The sequence below is a fragment of the Pangasianodon hypophthalmus genome, chromosome 10 (assembly GCF_027358585.1).
Source record: "Pangasianodon hypophthalmus isolate fPanHyp1 chromosome 10, fPanHyp1.pri, whole genome shotgun sequence".
Taxonomy (NCBI): Eukaryota; Metazoa; Chordata; class Actinopteri; order Siluriformes; family Pangasiidae; genus Pangasianodon; species Pangasianodon hypophthalmus.
The window spans coordinates 25,783,119-25,804,259 of NC_069719.1; the positions used below are offsets into that span (position 1 = coordinate 25,783,119).

At 35.4% G+C, this 21,141-nt stretch overlaps 1 protein-coding gene across 2 annotated transcripts; it reads left to right on the forward strand.

The window, feature by feature from the left end:
* Positions 1–880: 880 nt before the first annotated feature.
* Positions 881–20,577, forward strand: si:ch211-266g18.6 (synaptotagmin-like protein 2). 2 transcript variants are annotated; one of them, XM_026926856.3, is made up of 17 exons: positions 881–1,235; positions 2,800–2,857; positions 4,804–5,149; positions 6,252–6,397; positions 7,082–7,154; positions 9,296–9,341; positions 9,434–9,473; positions 10,383–11,984; positions 12,342–12,415; positions 13,625–13,732; positions 14,635–14,807; positions 16,027–16,123; positions 16,271–16,432; positions 16,763–16,841; positions 17,496–17,601; positions 18,967–19,172; positions 19,969–20,577. In XM_026926856.3, exons 3-17 carry the CDS (start codon positions 5,022–5,024, stop codon positions 20,106–20,108), a joined length of 3,180 nt encoding a protein of 1,059 aa, XP_026782657.3. In that variant the 5' UTR covers positions 881–1,235; positions 2,800–2,857; positions 4,804–5,021; the 3' UTR covers positions 20,109–20,577. The 2 variants fall into 2 exon arrangements, with proteins under 2 accessions (XP_026782657.3, XP_053093761.1); XM_053237786.1 differs by lacking the exon at positions 881–1,235 and adding an exon at positions 2,333–2,351.
* Positions 20,578–21,141: the final 564 nt, after the last annotated feature.

The following is a 21,141-nucleotide window of genomic DNA, read 5'->3' on the forward strand; positions in this document are numbered from 1 at the left end:
AAAAAAAAAAAAAAAAAAAAAGACACAAGTCACGTGACGGCGCTGAGGGCTGTTTCATGACGTCATATTGTTCCGAACATGCTGCTGCGTTTTGACGCGTGAGCTGGTCATAAAACTTTTCATTCCTAACCCAAACATAAGCACAAAACAAACTCCTGATTCCTAACACATCCCTGATTCCTAGTTCCTCCAGGCTTATCATTTAAAAGAGAATAGATTTATCATTTCTTTCACAGAAGAGATATCCTTAAATGATATTTCTGCTTTATACATTCGTTCATTTTCAGTAAACCGCTTTGGTTTATTCCGGACAGGGTTGCAGTGGATCCAGAGCCTGTCCCGGGAACACTGGGAGTGAGGCGTGGATACACCCTGGGTGTGATACCTGTCCATCACAGGGCATCACGCACACCCATATTCACACAGTGTAGCCAGTCAACCTACAGGCAGGTTTTTGGGAGGTTGGAGGAAACCAGAGAACCCAGAGGAAACCCACATGGCCCCGGGGGGTGGGTGGGGGTGGGGTTGACTGGCGGCATGTCAAACTCCAGACACCAACCCAAGCTCAGAGTTGAACCGGGTACCCTGAAACTGTGAGCCAATGCTACATGCTGGGTTAATAATAATAATAATAATAATAATAATAATCATCATCAACATTCAATTTAACAATTAATGCAGAGGAAATGCAAATAATCTGGCAAGAGTGAGAAAATAATTTTACAATAAATTTGATAATAACTCACTTTCCCAAGATGCATTGCAGCCCCCCAAAATGGCCACCTTGGACTCCATTTCCCAGCAGCCACCGCCACTGCCTTGTCCTATTATGCACCTGTTTTCCGTTTCACTTTGATTAGTTGTGTTATTTAAGTCCTGATGATGCTGTTTCTCATGGTTAAGACTCTGTTGTTTGTACCTGTTGTATCTGTTGACTTGTACCTGTTTAACTACCTTGATTTTGGATTTGTGTTTGGAATTGTTTGTCTGTTTAACAGTTATTGTCTGCATCCACCACTGCTGCCATTCTGACATTAACTTTGAGCAATATGAACTAAAATGTCTGATGCTTCCTCGATGTCAGAAGTGTGTATCGCTGACTGAAAAAATTAACACAGTGTAATGTTTAAGACATGCCCACAGCCTAGGCACACTACACCCTCAGATTCCTGTTCTTGGCTGACAGGAGTGGAACCCAATGTGGTCTTCTGCTGTTGTAGCCCATCTGCCTCAAGGTATTGTGCATTCTGACATGCTTTTCTGCTCAGCACGGTTTTAAAGAGTGGCTATTCGAATTACTGCAGCCTTCCTGTCAGCGTGAACCAGTCTGATCCTTCTCCTCTGGTATTTCTACCCCAGAACTGATGCTCACTGGATGTTTTTTTTGCACCATTCTGTATAGACTATTGTGTGTGGAAATCCCAGGAGATCAGCAATTTTCAAAACACTCACCCCAGCATATCTGGCAGCAGCAACCACGCCGCGATCAAAGCCACTGAAATCAATTTTTCCCCATTCTGATGTTTGATGTGAACATTCCCTTAAGCTTTTGTCCTATATCTGCATGATTTTATGCAATGTGCTGCTACCACATGATTAGCTGACTGGATAATTGCTAATTCCTTGCCAAAAAATACTCTTAATCCTACACAATCTACACATGAACTATACTCTTTATGGTTGTGGATCTCTTTGGCTTGAGCTCAGACTGAAGTCTTAGGAAATCTTGCTCGTTCCTTGGGGGGTTTTATCTTTTCTCTTGGATCAAAATGATCTAATGACTCTACTCTGATCTCAAAAGTTCACGAGTTGTGTGTTGCATATAGCAAACAGGATTTGTAATTATTTAACACACACAGATCTATTTTTCAGTATTTATATACTGTACAAGACACTTTTTTTGGTGATGAATGCCACCTACTGGTACTTTTTAAAATCAAGCCATCAATATCATCTCTGATGCTCCAGCATTCAGCCTAGGACATGCTCCATTTGTTATGAGGCCAGTAATCTTCTACTTTAACTCTATCCATGATTTCTCTGGTTATATGATATAAAATACATCTTTTGTCATGCAGTATATTTAAAAAAAATAAACATTTTTACAAGATTGAGAACTTTTCTGCTATACCTCCATAGTTCATCATAATGACATGATTTCACGACGGTCCCATTTGCTTGCTGTAACACACTCTTCATTTACTTACAGGGTGTGGTGCAGTAGTTCACTAGATACAGTAGTGAACAATAACACTGCTATCAAGTGCCAAAGGAGGACGGGTTTTATATTTTCAGTCACTCAAAACATCGCAGGAAGTCTTTTTCATACAAGTCATCCAGGTCATTTTGAGGTTAAGTAGCATGTAGTATATAATAAATCGAAGTGACTGGACTTTTGCTCATTCATTCACAGCACAGAAGAAAAAGAGAGGAAATTGCTTCTACAGCTTTCGTATAAAAGAAGAATGACTTTTTTTTTTTATTCCAATAACAAATAGTGTATCACTCAGGACCACTTGTAATTACGTAATATACTGTATACTTTAACAGCAGAGGCTCAGGAGAAGTTTAGACTCATATTAAATATATTATTTTGTGTATATTTGTATTTTAATAATAAAAAATGCTATATGCTTCAAAATTATATATTAAAAACAATATAATTTTAAAAAAAGCTTTCTCTGTTTTTGATATGTGACTTTATTCTTTAAGACTTGACAGCTCTTATGAGTCCAGTTCACATATTTGACCATTTTGCCTGTTTACGCTATAACGTAAATGTCTTTCTTTTTATTTCAGACACAGTTCCGCTCAACACTGAATCGAAAGAATTTGCCAGAGGGTATACTTCATCAAAGTGAGTCAAATGTCTTTTCAAAAGTTCCTTTTCTTTGCCTTTTTCTTCATCGCACTATAAGAAAAAGCTGAAATCCTATTTTAAGGAAAGCTATAAAGGCATACTTGCATATAATATATGGCAAATATGTATTTAAATAATTATGTGCATGTACTATATGTATATGTAAGTCTAGGACATGTGCATACAGTCCTCGTCATGTGTCTTGTATGTCTTTTAGTAATACATATCCAGCAAATTTCAGATAGGGTTGCCAGGTCTCGGTAAATTTTCCATCCCAATTACAGCTCAAAACCTGCACAAACTAGCCCTAAAACCTGAGGCATTGGAAAAGGGAGATATATTTTTCTTCTTTTTGTCAGGCTATGCTTGGGAAATAAGTTCACCATTGTGCGCACGCATTTCTGATTGCAGTATTATTGTCTTTTTAATCATCGCCATGGTACAGCATTGCATGGTACAGACAGTATCTACACCATAATCCCCCTTTCCTCCCCCATCATAGATACATCGTAGATAAACTGTTTCCCTTTGTTAGCCATAGCCCATATGTTTGTGGAAATTGGTATTTTTTTATTCTGACAACCCTGGCAACCCTGATCCCAGGTTTTTGCTGAATTTTGCTGAATTTTTTGGGTGGATATTTGACATTAAGTCATAATCTATGACATAAGTTAAACCACCCCAAACTACAAAATTCAGCCTTTTGCTCAGCTCTAATTCATGATGAGGAAAATCTTAGATCATAGCCCTGATTTCATGTAGTTTTGCTGGGAAAAAAAAAAAATCTCATTACTGCAGTGTATCATATACACAGGAAAAGGCAGGAAAAAGACGTTTAAGGATGACAGATAAAATCTCTCACTCGCTCTCTCTCTCACTCTGTGTTCCTATTTTTGTAATCATTTCAGGCTGAATAATTTGACTATGTTGAACAGGTTTCAGCATGAACATGAACAATGTACGTCTTTTATCAGATTTTTGGAGCTCTCTTCTACAGGACTAAACCTGTTAATCCAACATTTCACCATTTTTAATCAACATGTTAACAGACTGCACTCCATTTCTGTACTTGGTATAAATAATTTAGTTAGTTTAACACTAGCTACATCTAACTAGTACCTGATAAACTGGCAGGTCTGAGTATTTCTTTGTAGAACTCTTACCACTTCATATACTGTGTGTCTTTAGAATATTGTTTAAAGGGGAATTTTCTATTTTCGAACTCTTTCGACAGTAGTGTTGGCTGTAACACAAATCACAGGTTTAGATGAATATGCTCGCTTATAATACATTATCATTTCAGTAGTACCAGGTCATTCAAAGGGACTTGTATGGCAGATGCTCTACATCATGTAAGGCTAATAATAATAAAATTGTGTGGATAATCATTAATATAGTTAATTATTCTGTCAGGGGACATTTAACATTCATGGAAGGAGTCTCCAATATCAGTACATTTACATGTATATATGTGTGATATATATAATTAACATTAATGTGGTAATGGGTCCAGTTACGTGTTATTCCTTACAAAGCATAATGTAACAACAATGTTGAGGTTCTTGAGGTTCTAGCAACATGTGGCACTAGTAATAGCAACTAATAATAGCAACCCTTTTGAACGACACTATTAATAATTCAGTGTTATACAGCTGTTACAGTGATAAAGGAGTTATGGTGTTGAACAAGAGGTCTGAGATCTCATTAACACTAAAAATCCAGAAAGAGAACTAATTCCCCTTTTTAACTCCATGTATACTGTGAAGTGAACACCAAATTCACTCAGGTTGTTTGTAGCTAGTTCCCTTTCAGGTCCTCTAACTGAACAAGTCTGAATAAGGACTATATAAGAAAGCACCCTTTCTTGCGTTTTATCTTGGATACCAGGCTTTCACTTTTTCACCGAGTAATATGATATCAGGCGAGTTTTACTTTTCCCCCAGGTGCAGTTTACTTTCCACACCACTGATATGATGTCAGAGGAGTTGCATGGGCCTTTTGGTGTTAATATGTGACTGGAGAACTAGCAGAGGCGTGGCAAACGTGCAGGAACACACACACAACCTCCTCTCCCTGGCCAAGTCGAGCACTCCGAGAACCCCTACAAGGAACAGCAGCACATATCTACTAGCACGTTTTGTCCTAAAAGATCCAATCCAAGATGAAAGCATCTAGAGACACCACCATATTTATTGACCTGAGCTTTCTTTCTCCTGAGGAGGAAGCGATTATTCAGAATGTGCTTCTCAGAGACGAGGATTTGAAAAAGAATGAGATTGGACGTGTAAGGTGAGTAGCCGTATACAGCTCTGGTTTCAGTGCCAAAATGAATTAAATGAATGAATGACATGGATTTGGATTTGATTTGGGATTAGATTTGATTTGGGTTATGTTTTTTTTTTTTTTTGGTTACTTTTGAAGTTTCGTGCTTGATTTCTCAGTATGGAAATTTTCTGTTAAAATGGCAACATTCATGTTATGACATGCATCAGTAGGAATTTTACCAGTATGCCTGAACACACTTCAAGTTGATTGAAGTCCAAAAATGGTGTAATTTGTCTCAAACTGTGGACGGAATAAAGAGAGAAAACATGGCTAGTTATAGTATTGAGTAGCACATTACTTTAACATTTGCAGGAATATTATCTAATATATATCTCCATTTCACACCACTGTGCCATGTAGTCAAATGTGTAATGATAAATATCAATCTTTTAGAGTCCTAAAAATCTAATTTTGTTGCTTAAACCAATTTGCTTCTATTGTTTTCTTTATTCTTAATATACCCAGTTACTTTAGAAATATTCAAGACTTCTAGATTTAGAGCTAGAAGCTCTAGGATGTATGTGCAAACTGTTTATTTTGGCTAATCTACAAATCTTAACATGCATAGCTGTGGTCAAAGATTGTACACAGAGCATCCGTAATCATTCTCCAAACAAATAAGTGAAGGTCAGAACCGGAAATTAATTCGAATATAGGAAACAGAAGAACTAGAAACTAGGAAAAGTAAGTCAAATAATCCTGGAAGACTTGAAAACAATGAGAGGTGGGACAAATTCGGCCTGAATACTAGAGTTCATTTTCAATTTCAATTTTTTTCTGAAGAATAAACATGCTTATGGTGATTATGATCCTGAAACAACTTGATGCCACAATTTTTCTTACTAGAAAGTCAGCCATTTTGTTAAAATCCAAATGCTAGAACATATAAAATGTTTAATTACATATAAATGTAGAAAATATAGAGCTTGTCCAATTTGACCTCCATGTCTATCACAACTGGAATTAAATAAGGTAAGGTTTTCTCCCTTTAACTTGAAGTGGGTTTTATTCATAACCGTAGTCACACTAAATGCAGTTAATCCAGCTGTATGACTGTTTATCCCAGGAAGCTGAGGGAGACGGTCCCAGACTCGAAGGAACTGAAGGTTTTATCAGGTGAATGGTTCGAGGATCTCAAGTCAAAGCGGTATGGCCGCCAGCCGCACGCCTCAGCCATAGTCCGCTCCTCCATGAGATGGAAGAAATCAGCAGGTATTTGAGATTCTCTTAACAAGATTAATGCTCAACATGTAGCACTGGCACTGATAGGGTTAAAACTAGACAGAGCTAAGGGTTTTATGCTTTGGGCATGCAATAAAATATTTAAATTTGCACATATTGTGTCAAATTAACTACAATAATCCACAGTAAATAATTTATTATTTAATAATGTTACAGTTCACTTGTATAGAACATTATTAAAAGAGAGAAAATCTTTCTAAATTCTTTGTTCTATTGTGTTACGCTTGTTTTACATTTTTAGTTTTTCTCAAATTTTTTTTACATAATTTCTTTCTAACTTTGAAGCTGAACGACAGTTTTGCACATCCTGATTTTTATTTCTATAATAAAAATCTAATTCTGCTATGTTTTACGTGTATAAAGCTTAATCCAATTACTTGAATATTGAATATATGTTATTTTAATTAAACATAATTAACCAGGTCATAAAAACACCAAAAATAGACTAATTTTTCACCTGAACTTTTATGAATGATGGGACACTGGTTTGTCAAAACCCTTCAGCTTTTAATTATGATCGTTAATTATAATAATAATAATAATATTGAAAATATCCATAGCCCACAGTTGCTCATTTCTAAGCAATCTGCTAAATGAATGCACGCAAACAAAAGTCAAACAAAAGTCTTTTTTTTTTTTTGTTTGTCGTTACAGGCCATAAACCGAATCCCTTCCTAAAGGCTGTGCCCGAGGATAAAGATGTAGAGAAGAACAAGCCTTGCCCAGAGTAAGGCGAGATATTTTTGACCTTGTACACTGCAAAGGAAGACAGAGAAACACTGAAACGCACCACCCACTGTAAACACACAGGGTGTGTGCTGTATTAATCATTTACACTGAAACTCAACACACAGGCCTCTAGTGCTGAAGTATATAGATATTTAATATGATATAATTTCTCTTGTATTTCTAACATACCTGTATAGACAACACCTGCCTAATTGTAGTGCATAATTATTGTTTATTATAATATATGTTAATATGTATGTTAATACCTATACCAAGAGAAATTCCCTGGACATCTTGTGTGTGGAGAACAATAATTCAGATATGGAGCAATGTAAACTGTTACTCATTGTTCCTGCTGTTCATGGTGTGTTTGTTTATGTGGTAAGTAATGTAAGTTAAGAGAATCTTAATGTGAAGTGTTACTAAATTAAAATTAGGGAGCCAAATTCTTGACCGAGTGCAAAAAATTTGCAATCAGGACCATTAATCTCCGCCCACTTCGATTTATAGTTTCTGTAACACTGATTTTCTTCATACTCGCATGTGAATACATTTGTTACATTTAGCAAGCTGACACCCACAAAACTTCATAAAAGCAAAACTCAGAGTTGAAACTGAAAAAATGGCGATTAAACGGTGAAACCATTGCAGCATGTCATCTACCATAGACACACACTAACTCAACGCCTTTTGTTCTTCTTTTGTTTCACAAAATTTCCACTAAATTTGTGGAATATTTCTCCTTATATAAAATTAAAGTAACTTGTCAGTTATATGATTTGAAGCCTGCTACAGCCAGCTGTAATATGAAAAGTTGAAAAAGTTTGGGGCATGGGCATTCATAGTTTCTCAGGAACTGTTAGTTCAATTGATCTGAAATTTGGTGTACTGCATCATTGTGCTAACATGAAATTATGTTTGTAATGACGACTGCATTGCTTGAAAAACATGGCTGGCATCAGCCAATCAGATTTCAGCAGACATTTGACATGGTTAGCATTGAGCTACTCTTATGAGACTTGAACAGTATTTTCAATTATGGTTGTTTATTGTAACTCGGTAAGATGATCACTACTACTATTACTACAACTACTACTATTACTACTGCTAATATTACTACGATTACTACTACTCCTACTACTACAATTACTACTAGTACTACTGCAACAATGACTACTACTACTACAACAACTGCTAGTAGTACTACTACTGCTACTAATTATAATAATTTTTCTCTTAAAGTAACTGACATTATTTAAGACATTAGTTAACATTAACAAACCACATACTTCATAATTAATACACAACAAGGAATGTTAAAGTTAACACTTGTACTGATTGACATTTTTTTTAAACAATAAACCAAATAAGCAGAATAGTCAATGCCTGTATTAACCAATGTCTAACCCATATTATCAAGTAAAATTCAAGTCCACAACAGGTAACATGAAGAACAACTTAATACACATGTCCAGGAACATTTTAGAAACATGATGCAATTTCTGTTTTGTTCATTTATGTGGACTTATTTGTAGTCACGGATTGAGTAAGCATTAGTCATTGCAGGTGTATTAAGTTAACATTTAAACCCACGGCAATTAATACTTACTTTTTTTCCTTTGTTAAAATGGTATGATGTACCAATGCTGAAGTTCATGGTTTGTTAATAAATAATTAGTTAAGGCAACCTCAATGTTAAGTGCTAGCAATAATTAATTTATTTAATAAAATGATCAGCTACAATCAACTCCAGGTGCATGTAAAGATATGTGCAATAGTTCTACTGTCAGAAACGTACAGTATAATCTTAATATGTTAATGCAGCATCAAAAAAAATTTAATGAGATGCTTCATTATAGTTTAGGCTTTTACTGCACGTCTTTGTGAACTCAGTAGCATTTAGCATTTAAAATACAGTATTTGCATGTCCGGATGATCCAAATGACTGCTTAACCATTAGCCCTACTCATTATTATCTCCTGACTTCTCATAACTTACAATATCGCCTAAGGTTAGGCAGTCTTGACTGTCCATTATGCTTTCATTACAGGAAAAGAATACTGTTATCAAATATTAAGATACTGAAAATGAAAAATGTTATGTCTCTTTCTCTGTCTCTTTTTTTTGTATGTGTAAAAGTGTATCTGCTGACCCCCGATCGATTCACCCAGCTCTCAGTGTACAGGTTTGTCACGCTTCATTTATTTTTTTTTTCTGCACATTCTCAACATTTTCTCTGCAATTTTCTTTTCTCAACGCAATGACTACTGGCTACAGGTGCAGCAGGAAAACAAAGATGAAGCTGTCATTTTAGAAGGTGAGTTACAGTTGGAAATATGATGTCCTACTTACAGTAATCAGCTTTACATGGTTACACAGTCATTTTTATTTCACAGTTATTCAATTGACAGACACTTTTAGACACTGATCCAGAATAAAAGGTTCATTCTCAGGTTATTTGGATACACACTTGGTAAATTTCCTTTTGTAGAAACTGAGAACATTTAATTAACCAATTACCCCTTAAAGATCCCTTAAATAAGGGTCTTTTTTTATTTTAAAGAATAAAGTAAACTTTCCAAAAGCGGTTCTGATTGTTGTTGATTTGTTGACAACAAAATACCCTTAAGGGTTCTAGATTAAGCCTTTTTTTCTAGGCTTGTAACATCCAAGCAAAGTTCGAACATATTCAGCTGTGAATATGTATCAATCACAACATATACACAATAGATGTTTTTTCTTCTTATACTACAGTAGTTCATCAATAATTACATTTTTCTTATTAATTAAAGAATGACATCACCCATTTTATCCATTTATAGTTACATTTATTGTTTTTGAACATCCACAAAGCAATTTAGTTCCTATTATCACTTACATTATAGTAGCTATAAACATACAAACATAGTCATTTCCTCACCAACCTGTCTTTTTGTCTCTTGAAGTTAGGAAGGCAAAAAAAACAAACAAACAAAAAAACACTCAGCTTGAATGGTTACTGGGAAACCTTTCATGTGTCAGAAAACTTAAAGTTAAATCCTTACGTCTAATTGTTACAAAATGTTAACACTGGAGACTCCTTCCATAACTTTTAAGTAAATTAAGTCTCCTTAAATAAAAAAGGCCAATCAGAATCGAGAATTCAACATCGCTGTGGTATAAAATGCAAAAATGCACTTATTTTTTGACTTCTTTGTCTCTAACTATTAATATAATATTTTTCTAGAGTCCTCCGGAGCTAAATTAAATACTCCAGTCCTTAAAGTTATTGAAGCAGGACGTCAATCAGGAGCAAAACTCCAAGACCAAACACCTCGTGTCGAGTCTCTGAAACTAGAGCCTGTGCAGGAGTCGAAGACAAAAGCCACCATTACAAAAGAAATCAACACAGAGATATCAGATCCTGGAAGAACAGCACTGAAAGAAGACAGGGGAGTGGAGACCAGTTTGGATACCAGACCGAAACAGAGAGATGGAAGCATGCCTAGAAATTTCAAGATACGATCTTTTAGCAAAGCACAGGAAACAACAAATTGGGAAATACATCAACTTGGCAGCGATGATGAGTCAAATAAGCCCCAGTCAAACGTTGAGGTTGTAATAAACTCTAACAACAGTACAGAAACAGAAGTGACAAACAAGCAGAATAATGCGACACCTGAAGTACTGATGAATTCTGGATTTGGAGTCAAAGAAAAAATTCAGACTCCGATACCAAAGAAAAGATCTAATGAAGGAATCAGAGTCATGAACATCACCAACAAGCGAACAACTCCAACAAGGACGGAGGAGTTAAGCGTCGATTTAAACGTAAAAGAAGATCCAGGTATTCTTGGGAATCTGAAAATAGGTCCAGTTAATAATGTAAACACACCAGAGTGTATTAATTCAGAACAAAAGACTTTAGATCCAGTACAGAAAGGAAAGGAAAGAGTTGTTGAAGAAATCATAGTCGCTGACTTCAAACAAAGATCTCCAACAAGGACGGAGGAATTAAGTGTAGATTTAGACGTGAAAAGGAATTCTGATATTCTTGAAGGTCCATTTAATAGTGTAAACACGACACAACGTGTTAATGTGGACCAGAGTTTAGATCCAGTACAGAAAGGAAAGGAAAGAGTTGTTGAAGAAATCATAGTTGCTGACTTCAAACGAAGATCTCCAACAAGGACAAAAGAAGTAAGTGTTGATTTAGATGTAGAAAAGGATCCAGATCTTCTTGAAGGCCCAGTTAATAATGTAAACACGGCAAAACGTGTTAACTGGGACCAAAAGAGTTTCGATCCAGTACAGAAAGGAAAGGAGCAAGCTGTTGAGGAAATCATAGTCACAGACTTTAAACGAAGATCTCCAACAAGGACAAAAGAATTAAGTGTTGATTTAAATGTAGAAGCAAATCCGGATATTGTTGAGGATTTAAAGACCGGACCAGTTCACACAGACGTCCATAAAGATGAGAATAGATCAGCAGACATGAACAGAGACGAGCTCCCAGAATCAGTGGTGAAAAATAAAAAAAATGAAGCTGCTGGAGGAAAAAGTGACTTTGATGTGGAATTGAGGAAGCTTGAAAGCACTAATCAAAAGGTATCGAAGGAGATTGAAGAAATCAGTGAAACGGAACAAGAAGGTAGTTTTCAAGACAGGGAAGATGAAAGTGGAATCTCTGAAAGCGGTATTCTCGCCAGCGTGTATGCGCGCGCCACTAGGCCCAAATCAGGCGTGTCGAAAACACCTTTCGCAAAAGACCCAATGCAAAAGACTGTAGATGTGATTCCGACTATAGTGATTGTGCCGTCCGAATCCGAGGAGCCGACAGAAATGGAGCGTAAGTGCTCACAAGTGCATTATTTCAGAGGAAAATACAGCAAATTCTCTCTCTCTCTCTCTCTCTCTCTCCTTCTCTCTCTCTCTCTGTGTCTGTCTCTTTCTTCTTTTCTTGTAATGTTGTATACCGTTTCCCTCCCCAAGAGCATGCATTCTTTGTTTATATCCACTATATCACATTTCCCACCCATGCACAAGCTCTTTGGGGTTAAATTACTGTATAGCTCCTGACAATCCAGTAGAAGCCTCAGTGCTCTTGGCACTGACACACCCGATATTACGTTAAACCCCTTTCCTCATACCATACCTCTTTAAATGAAGAACACCATTAAATATGTCATTTGTTTTGCTTTCTCAGGTGTGAAGAATGAGACGCCTGCCCCTGAAGCACTTGTTGAGGTTGAGGCAAAACCTGGCACAGATATATGGGAGGTTCGTTTTATTTCACACACTGTAGCATACGGTAATATGAAAAGTATGGAATTAAAAACACATTTATAATATGGATATAACTTGACACGCTGTTTGGATCAATTTCAAAATCTAATCAGTTCCTCTGCTGATTACAATGATATTTTCCATACGAATCCTACAAACATTCAACCATTTGTTCTAGATCACGCTCACGAGAATCGGACACATGCACACACACGCAATTATTTTTAAATCCTAAAAATAAAAAATATATAAAATGCATAAAATAAAAGATATGCTATAGACCTACATATTAGTAAACCATATACATTGTACATAAAGAGTAATGTGTACTGCACTATTTATGATAATATAATAGTATTAATAGCAAATATCATCATTTTAAGTGCTTTATGTAAAAAAATGGAAACATATTACGCATGCCATTATAGGAAAGTAATCAACGACAGGGTGGTGTGATGCAGCCTGACATGGAGCCGCGGTACTGTTGCCACTCTGAAGTTGATTATTTTCCTAGAACAGCATGTTCTATAGTGATTTATTCCTCTTATACGGCAGCAATGTTTTTTTTTTTCTGATGTTAATAAGTCAATAAAACGCACAACTTGACTAGTTCCTGAGAAAGTCCGGATGATTTTCCTGTGGAAAGAAAAAAAAGTGCAGCTTTACCCTGACTCTGCGCTGACACTGGAGACTCCTTCCATAAATCTTAAATAAAATGTTATTAGCCTTACTTTATGTGGAGCATCCACCAGACAAGTCCGTGTGTGTAAGCTGTTACTATAGAAACGATAATACAGTACAGTGAGCACATTAATAGACTGTGATTAATAAACCTGTGATCTGAATTATTGTTGTCACTATTGTCAGAGCTGCTGGTGTAGAAAATTAATCAGCACCTTCAGATTAGAGAATTCAGTAGGATTATTAGGGTTATCAGAAGTGTGTTAACAGCAAGTCAGAAAATTAGGATGCTATAAACTATGAAAACTGTTATGGGACATTTACTGATGGGACATAAACAGATCAAATAAAAAGATAATATAAGAAGGTCATCCCTTGCGATTGTAACTTCATAGTACATAGTTTATTTATTTAATTTTTTGAGCTTTTACTGAGTCTTTGTTGAGCAAAGTGAGCGCATACGCTATGGCTAATGTTATAAATGATTGAAGTTTTTTTTTCTTCATTAAAACCACTTTTCAGGATGAAGGAGTGGACTCGGATGAGGACAGCAGCTCAGCATCCAGCCACGACTCGGATTTGTCAGGAAAAAGGGACAAGGTTTCTGCCAGTACGCTTTCAGTTGCAGAGGTGAGACGCTTACAGCCAAGTGTTTAAGTCTTATTTTTTTTGTTTCAAATTGTTACGATGTCTTATTTATTTAATTAGTAACAAATACACTCTAAACACAGTGTTCATTTTTGTTACCTGACATTGACGCCGTTATTTACAATTGTCTGAAGTAACAAAGTACAATTACTCTGTTACTGTACTTAAGTCAGTTTTTCTTTGTTTTTAAGAAAAAATCTCTAATTTCTACTGACTAAGTTTTCAAACGTTCTCTATAGTCATATATTTGTAAAGTCATAGTGACATTTTAGCATTAAACGGCTTCAAGAAGTCATAACAAATCTAAACTTAAACAAAGGTGATAGGAAGAATGAGATCTAGTACTAAATACTAAATAATAGCCTACTAAATACTACTAATAAAAGGCAGTTTGTATTGGGACAGCTAGTTTGTTTGGTCTGAGTTGTCATCATGCTAGCTAACATTCCACAGATTAGCAAGAAAGCTGTTGTTAGTTAGCCTTAGCTAATGTTTTCCCACGTTCCTTGGTGAAAGAGGCATTCATTTACAGTCAGTAACTGAAATCAGTATATAATTTGATTTGATGATTTGTTTAAGCTGAGTTTAACCTTTCTACTTTAATTTGAAAATTTTCAACTCTCAGAGCAATTAATAACCAGAAATAACAGAAATTTTACAACTTCCGGTAATTAATTCCTCTGAGACTTCTCATCCTTACTGCTTTCAATCATTAAGAACATCTCATTTGGATTTACGTTAGTGAAGATTAATAGATATAGTATAATTCAAGTAACTTTTAAGTAAAATTGTGTTACTTCCTGATATAGTAGTTTTCAGATTTCACTTTGTATGTGTGTAGTATTCAGTATTGTAAGTTAAGCATGTTGTACTGGTTTTCTTAGCGCACTGCCAGTTTGCTGAGTGTGTACAGCGATGCCGGTGACTTCGGGAACGTGACGGTGCAGGGATCGGTGGAGTTCGCTATAATGTACAGTCCTCTTGGAGAGCTCGTCATTATGGTGGAGCAGTGTCAGGATCTGGCCATCGCAAATCCACGGAAACAACGCACAGACCCGTGAGTCCATCAAAGCAACCTTTACGAGATTATAACTAACGCTTTATTTTGACAGTCAACAACCCATTTATAGACTGAACCTGTTCATCAACTTCTGTTTTCTTTTACTTCGTTATTTATTTGGGCTGTATACAGAGTTAGTGAGTTAAGTCATTGACCTGAGTCCACAAATTATGTCAATATTTAGGTGAGGAAAGTTATGCGTATTCAGAGACAGGTTACGTAGCTGCTTAAGTTGATTTTCTGGGTGTGTCAATATTACATGCATAAATATGACACAATTAACTGATAGTACTTTCTTTTTAGTGGGTAGGTCTCTAAGTGTTACTTTAAATGATTGTCTGACACAACTGAATTCAAATTATAAGGAGAAGAAGATGATTATCTAGTGCTTGGACCCCTAATCATTTAAAATACTGCTAATATCTCAGATTTAGTCAATCTCCATTTGAAACATAAACACACTTTGAAATATGTCTAAATGACTTGAATAGCAGGTGGGTTAGACTGTAAAACTAAGCCCATTTAAAAGATTATGGACTGCACTGACAAGTGAGCTGTGAGTGTAGCAGATGAGTGCTAGGTCAGCTTCTCCTTCAAACAAACGGCATGTTTTCTTTATAGGAGAGCAGTGGCAATATTTTATTAATTTGACTCAAAATAGCAAAATGCATGATAAATTAGCCTAAATCCCATGCACACATTATGATTATGATTTGACCTCAATCTAGTGACTACATTAAGTTATAATTAAGTGTGGCACCCAATATATCCAAAATAAATTAAAAATAATAGGATGTGCTGGATCAAGTGCTATTTTATAGGCTGCTGAATAATGAAGGTGGATGCCTTATTGTTAAATTACTCCACATTTGTAGTGATTGAGGTGACACTTACACACAGGTAATGTTAATAATCTGAATGGGGAGCCCAGAAAATCAACTTAAGCATGTGCATAACCTGACTCTGAATATGAGAAACTTTCCCCACATAAGTATTGGTATTATTATTAGACTTACATCACCAAATGTGAATATGGCCCAAAATATTTAACAGTCTACAAATAATACATTTTTGCAGCTTTCTGAAGCATAATTCCATTTTATTAAAAGGCATTTGCCAAACTATAAACAATTAGTAGCTTGTTTCTAAAGCTTTGTAAATGTAGTCTTCATAGAAAAGGCTGACACTTTGTGTGATCGCTGTACTTTTGTGTTAGATACGTGAAGACGTACCTCTATCCAGACAAGAGGAGCAAGAGGAAAACTTCCATCAAGAAACGTACAGTGAACCCAGTCTTTGTGGAATCTTTGAGAGTACGGTCCTTTAGGGCATTATTTTTTAAGTATACCTCATTTTCCAGATGAGTTTTTTTTATTTTTTTTTATTTTCTTGTATATAGTTGCATTGCCACACCACTATTCATTTTTCTTTTTTTCCATTCATTTGTATTCTGTACACAGTACAAAGTAAAACGTGAAGAATTGCATGGAAAAACTCTGAATTTATCTGTATGGCACAATGACTCTCGAGGCAGAAATTCCTTTTTGGGTCAGGTTGAGATTAATCTGAAGGACTGGGACTGGAAACATGAAGCACTCACATGGTACAACCTCCAACCAAAGGTATGGAAATGTGGAAAAAAAAACTATAGGAAAAATGAAAAAGAACCACATTTATTCTTTAATTTGCATATCTTTAGTATTTGGCTGCTATTGTAGGCTCATTTAAAACCCTATTTAAAAGTCTTCGCAGTCCTTATTCTGTCTCTTTTTACTTTTCACACACTTCATAATGGAACTTCAATACACACACATCTAATTTTCAGAAAACTCCATCAACATACATCAATTCACTGATTGCTAACAGAAATCATCTCTATACTAGTATATTTTCTGCCTTCTTTTTTTTAATTTAAAGCTTTTCTATTAATAATATCCTTTTCCTCATTACAGAGCGCAGATAACCAGGAATCTCAGGAATACCGTGGTGTTTTATCCGTCTCGCTGAAATATGTACCTCCAGAAGCCACTGGTAGTTCAAAACCACTTCTTTAAATTTACCTTATACATCAGCTTTTGATATATGATGAATTAAAAGCTCTTAACAATAATCTTTTTTTTAATGTATTTACACTTTCCTATTTTTCAATTTACATAGTTTCTATCATTTACTATCTTTTACATGACTACATATTTTTTTTTTAAATAACACAACTTCAGTACAAAAAAATCAGACTTGATATTATCTGATCACACAATGTTACGCTAAATGATTGACCTAATTGAATAATAATAATAATGATCCTTTAGTGCTTGGACCCCTAATAATTTAAAATGCAATTGAAACATAATCACACACTGAAATATGTCTAAATGACTTGAATTCAGTATGTATCTAATCATTAAGATATTTTAAAACACACAAATGAAATATAATTACAGGGTGTCATTAATTATACATGTTTACTGCAAAAACAATGTAATGTCTATTTTCTTTTATCTGAATTTATTTAAAAAATATTTATTAGAAGTAAATATATATTTTTACCTTTTTAACAAAAATATAAAAACATAACAATATTATTGGTAGCATTTAATTTCTTTTAGAATTTAATTTCACACTTTAAAATCCTGTGTTTGTAATAGCTTGATACAGTAATTGTATGTTTGCATGGCATCTCTGTAGGTGGTTCTAGACTCAGCCGGCCTATGGGAGAGATTCACATCTGGCTGCGTGACGCGAGACATCTGCGTCGTCTGAAGGCCCAAGGAGTCGACTCCTTCGTGAAGTGGTAAGTGAAAAACTACTTCCGTCTCTATTAAACAGTCATGATTTGAGTTTGGTTTCAATGCATCATTTGTCACGCCCGTGACGGAAAGAAACTGCATAAGGTGTTTGTTTAAAGGGCAAATGCAAACACTGACATTAGGCCATGACATAAAATCATTCATGTTCATTCTGGCAGAAGCACAACTGAAAGGAATCAGAATGGAGTGGGCTGGTGGCCTGTTTGTACAGTGGTGTTATAATCTTTTGCATATTGAATGCATAGAAAAAAATACAAGGTTGAATCCATGTAGAGCGTATTTTGTGATAAATTGTCACAATATGACATGTGAAAGACATTAGACATGTGAATTCCCTATGCACTATATACCCCTTCCACATACATTAGCTTACAGACTCCCATGATTGGTTAGTGTCACTCTGATTGACAGGGGAGAGAGTATACCATCTCTCCCACCCAGAGAGCACGGTCAGTTTAGCTGTCTTGGACTCCTGGCAGTAGATGGCTGTGGCATTGTCAGAGTTCTAACTCATGATGGGACAAACACTTTTTAATTGCAAACTGACTGGAAGCAACTTATTTAATATTTAATTTAATCTTTTTTTTTACTTGACCTTTAATATTAAAAATGTTAACATTTTTACATCCCCCCTTCCATTTAAATGTTAATTTATTGTTTTTATTGTTTTTTTATTCATTTTAATGTCCCAAGCTGAACATAAGAATGAGGTCTGACAAATATTTAAATTAGCAGAATAAAATAAGTTTTTAATAAACAATTTGACAGGAACCTGCATTTCATGTCATTGCTGTTAGCTATTTTAAAAATTTTGAAATCACAAAAAATGTTCTTCCAGAGTCATTCAAGAATGAGCAGCCATTTTAGCTAGCACCGGTGTAATTTCCTCACACACTTGCGCACTTAAGTTATAAATTTACTTAGATAATTTAGATACATCATTGGGGTTACACCATTCAATCGTCCTGTAGAATATTTTTTATTAAAAAAAGAAGGATTTCATAGAACAATTTTTTGATGCTGGCGATTAATGATGTGTGCTTTGAGATGCTGTTGACGCCATCTTGGAAAATACATCTTTAACGGAAATTTGTCACTGGTGTAATGGCTTGTGCTTATGACAACAATGACAGTTAATCACTCTAGTGACTTAAAGTAATGGCACCACATTAAAGATAACAAATATTGGTTATTCGTGTCATAATTCAAAATTTTTACATTTTGCTGGTCAGAACGTCACCGTATTTCGAGAATGACCCATATAATTGCAATGGCATGTTTGATTTGGAGTGTAAAACAGGGTGTGGGAGTGGGTAGGCCAGATTGTAAAACTAATCTGCTTTATTTAGCTACATGTTACCAGACACGAGTAAGAAGAGTCGCCAGAAGACTCGCGTGGTGAAGAAGACGCAGGACCCTGTGTATAACCACACCATGGTGTATGACGGGTTCAGAACAGGCGAGGTGTCTGAGGCCTGCTGTGAACTCACCGTGTGGGACAACAACAAACTCTCCAATCAGTTCCTTGGAGGAGTGCGTCTCAGCCTCGGCACAGGTTAACACACACACTCAGACTCCTTTCCTTCTTTCTTTTCATGTAGTATTACTGATTATACCACAACACGCGGGAATTCTCAAATCTGATTGGTTGATTAATCTTCTACAACAACAGCTCTGATCACAGGGTTATAGTAATGCACTCGTTGTAATACATTATCATAAAGGTCTGGCTGAGGATCAACATCTAAATCTAATTTTTGTTAGCTTTTTTAATTATCATTTATGGAATGAGTCTCCAATGTCAGTGCTCTGTAACAGTCAGTACGTTTTCCTCCATGGGGAAAGTCTTCAGGACGAAAAGTTTTTATTTTTTGGTAATATAAGCTACATTTTTTTTGTCTTATCAACGACAAGAGAGAGGAGAAAACTGAGGCTGATCAGGGAATGTCGAGTTTAATATCTGTTATAGCATGAATGATAACAAACTGACTTGTTTCACGACATAAAATGCAACTGTAAATGGATAAAAACTGCAAAGTGTCATTCTTTAATAAATTACAAACTGTAATTGTTGGTAAATTGCTGTGATAAGAGGAATACAACACTTCAGGATATGCTTTTGTGGGAAAATAATCGAATGGTGCTACACAGATGACAAAACGTTTTATTTTCGAAAGTATTACATAATTCAAGTTATACTGTATGTAATAATGTGTAATCACACGCACACAAAAAGTGAGAAAGTGCTCCCCCTTTTGGAGACTTTCATGAACTATTCATGCATGAATGACCTCACAGCAATTTATCGTTGGTCATTACTGACATTCTCGCTCTTCTCTCTCCACCCTCAGGCCAGAGTTATGGAAAGAAAGTTGACTGGATGGATTCAGAGAACGAGGAAGTGGAAATCTGGAAAAAAATGATAGCTACTCCAAACAGCTGGGTTGAGGCGGAACTTCCGCTCAGGTCTTCAATGACTCCCAGGAAGTGAGCCTGATACTAAAGACCAGCGGCAACTGTGTGAACTTTAATTATTACTTCCCTGCTAATTAGCTTTGTACATGGTGTGATTTTCTGGAGAATGGAATTATCTGAGGAGAGATTTCATTTCTGGTTTTGAGTTTAAATCCAAGGACTAACACAGAACCACCCGAACCACCCATGTGGGCAAGTTCCTTAACCATCAACTGCTCACATTTAAGTGGATGTAGATACAACTGTGTGCAAAATGATTAAATGTACTGCTAAATGTGGACGTGAAATACATTAACGTGACATTGGATTTGTAAATATTTGCAAATTGCTGTAACTATTTCCACTAGTGTTACTTCAATACAGCTCATATTGAATCAAATGCTATGATAGGAATTATTCCAAATTAAATATTTTGTTTTGAGATTTTTTTCTTTCTCAGTAAACAGTGTCCTTGAATGCATTCATGAATAAAGTGGTATAAGGTGTGTCTCTGTCTAGCTGAATGATTTACAAGTGCCACGTTAATCATTAATTGTCTGTGAGAGAGTGCATTAGCCTGCTTTCACAAGCTGAATCCAGATTTAATGTGTAGTGCTTTGATTTTAATCAGATTTTTCAAATTTACTGTTGGATTAACTGGTGTTAAGCAACTGTAATTAATCTGATTATAGAAAACTACATTAAACTAGTGTAACTGTGAACGGGAGATAAATATTATTAGGTTAAACAATCACACGTTTTCCCCATTTTTATTTTACTTTTCTTTTGTTTCTGACCTTTTATTGATAAATTGTTCTTTGGTTTGGTTTCTTTGTTTTTTTTCCCCCTTTTTTATTTGTTTTTCTTGACTTTTGTTCTCTTCTTTTATTCTTAGTCCTTTTTCATTTTTAAACCTTTCTTTATGGCCTTTATTTTAAATTATATTTTTCTTTAAGTTATATTTTATATTTATATACTTTACTGTATTTTGTTACTTTTTTCATGGTCCTTTACATTCAAATTACATTCTTTTATATACTTTTTGTTTATTTTTAAATTTTCTTCTCTTC

Bases quoted from the DNA above. Each gene is read 5' to 3' on its own strand.
- si:ch211-266g18.6 (XM_026926856.3), top strand. From the start codon at position 5,022: ATGAAAGCATCTAGAGACACCACCATATTTATTGACCTGAGCTTTCTT. The intron at 7,155-9,295 runs GTAAGGCGAGAT...TATGTGTAAAAG, and splicing joins AAGAACAAGCCTTGCCCAGA to TGTATCTGCTGACCCCCGAT. The intron at 16,842-17,495 runs GTAGTTCAAAAC...GCATCTCTGTAG, and splicing joins TGTACCTCCAGAAGCCACTG to GTGGTTCTAGACTCAGCCGG.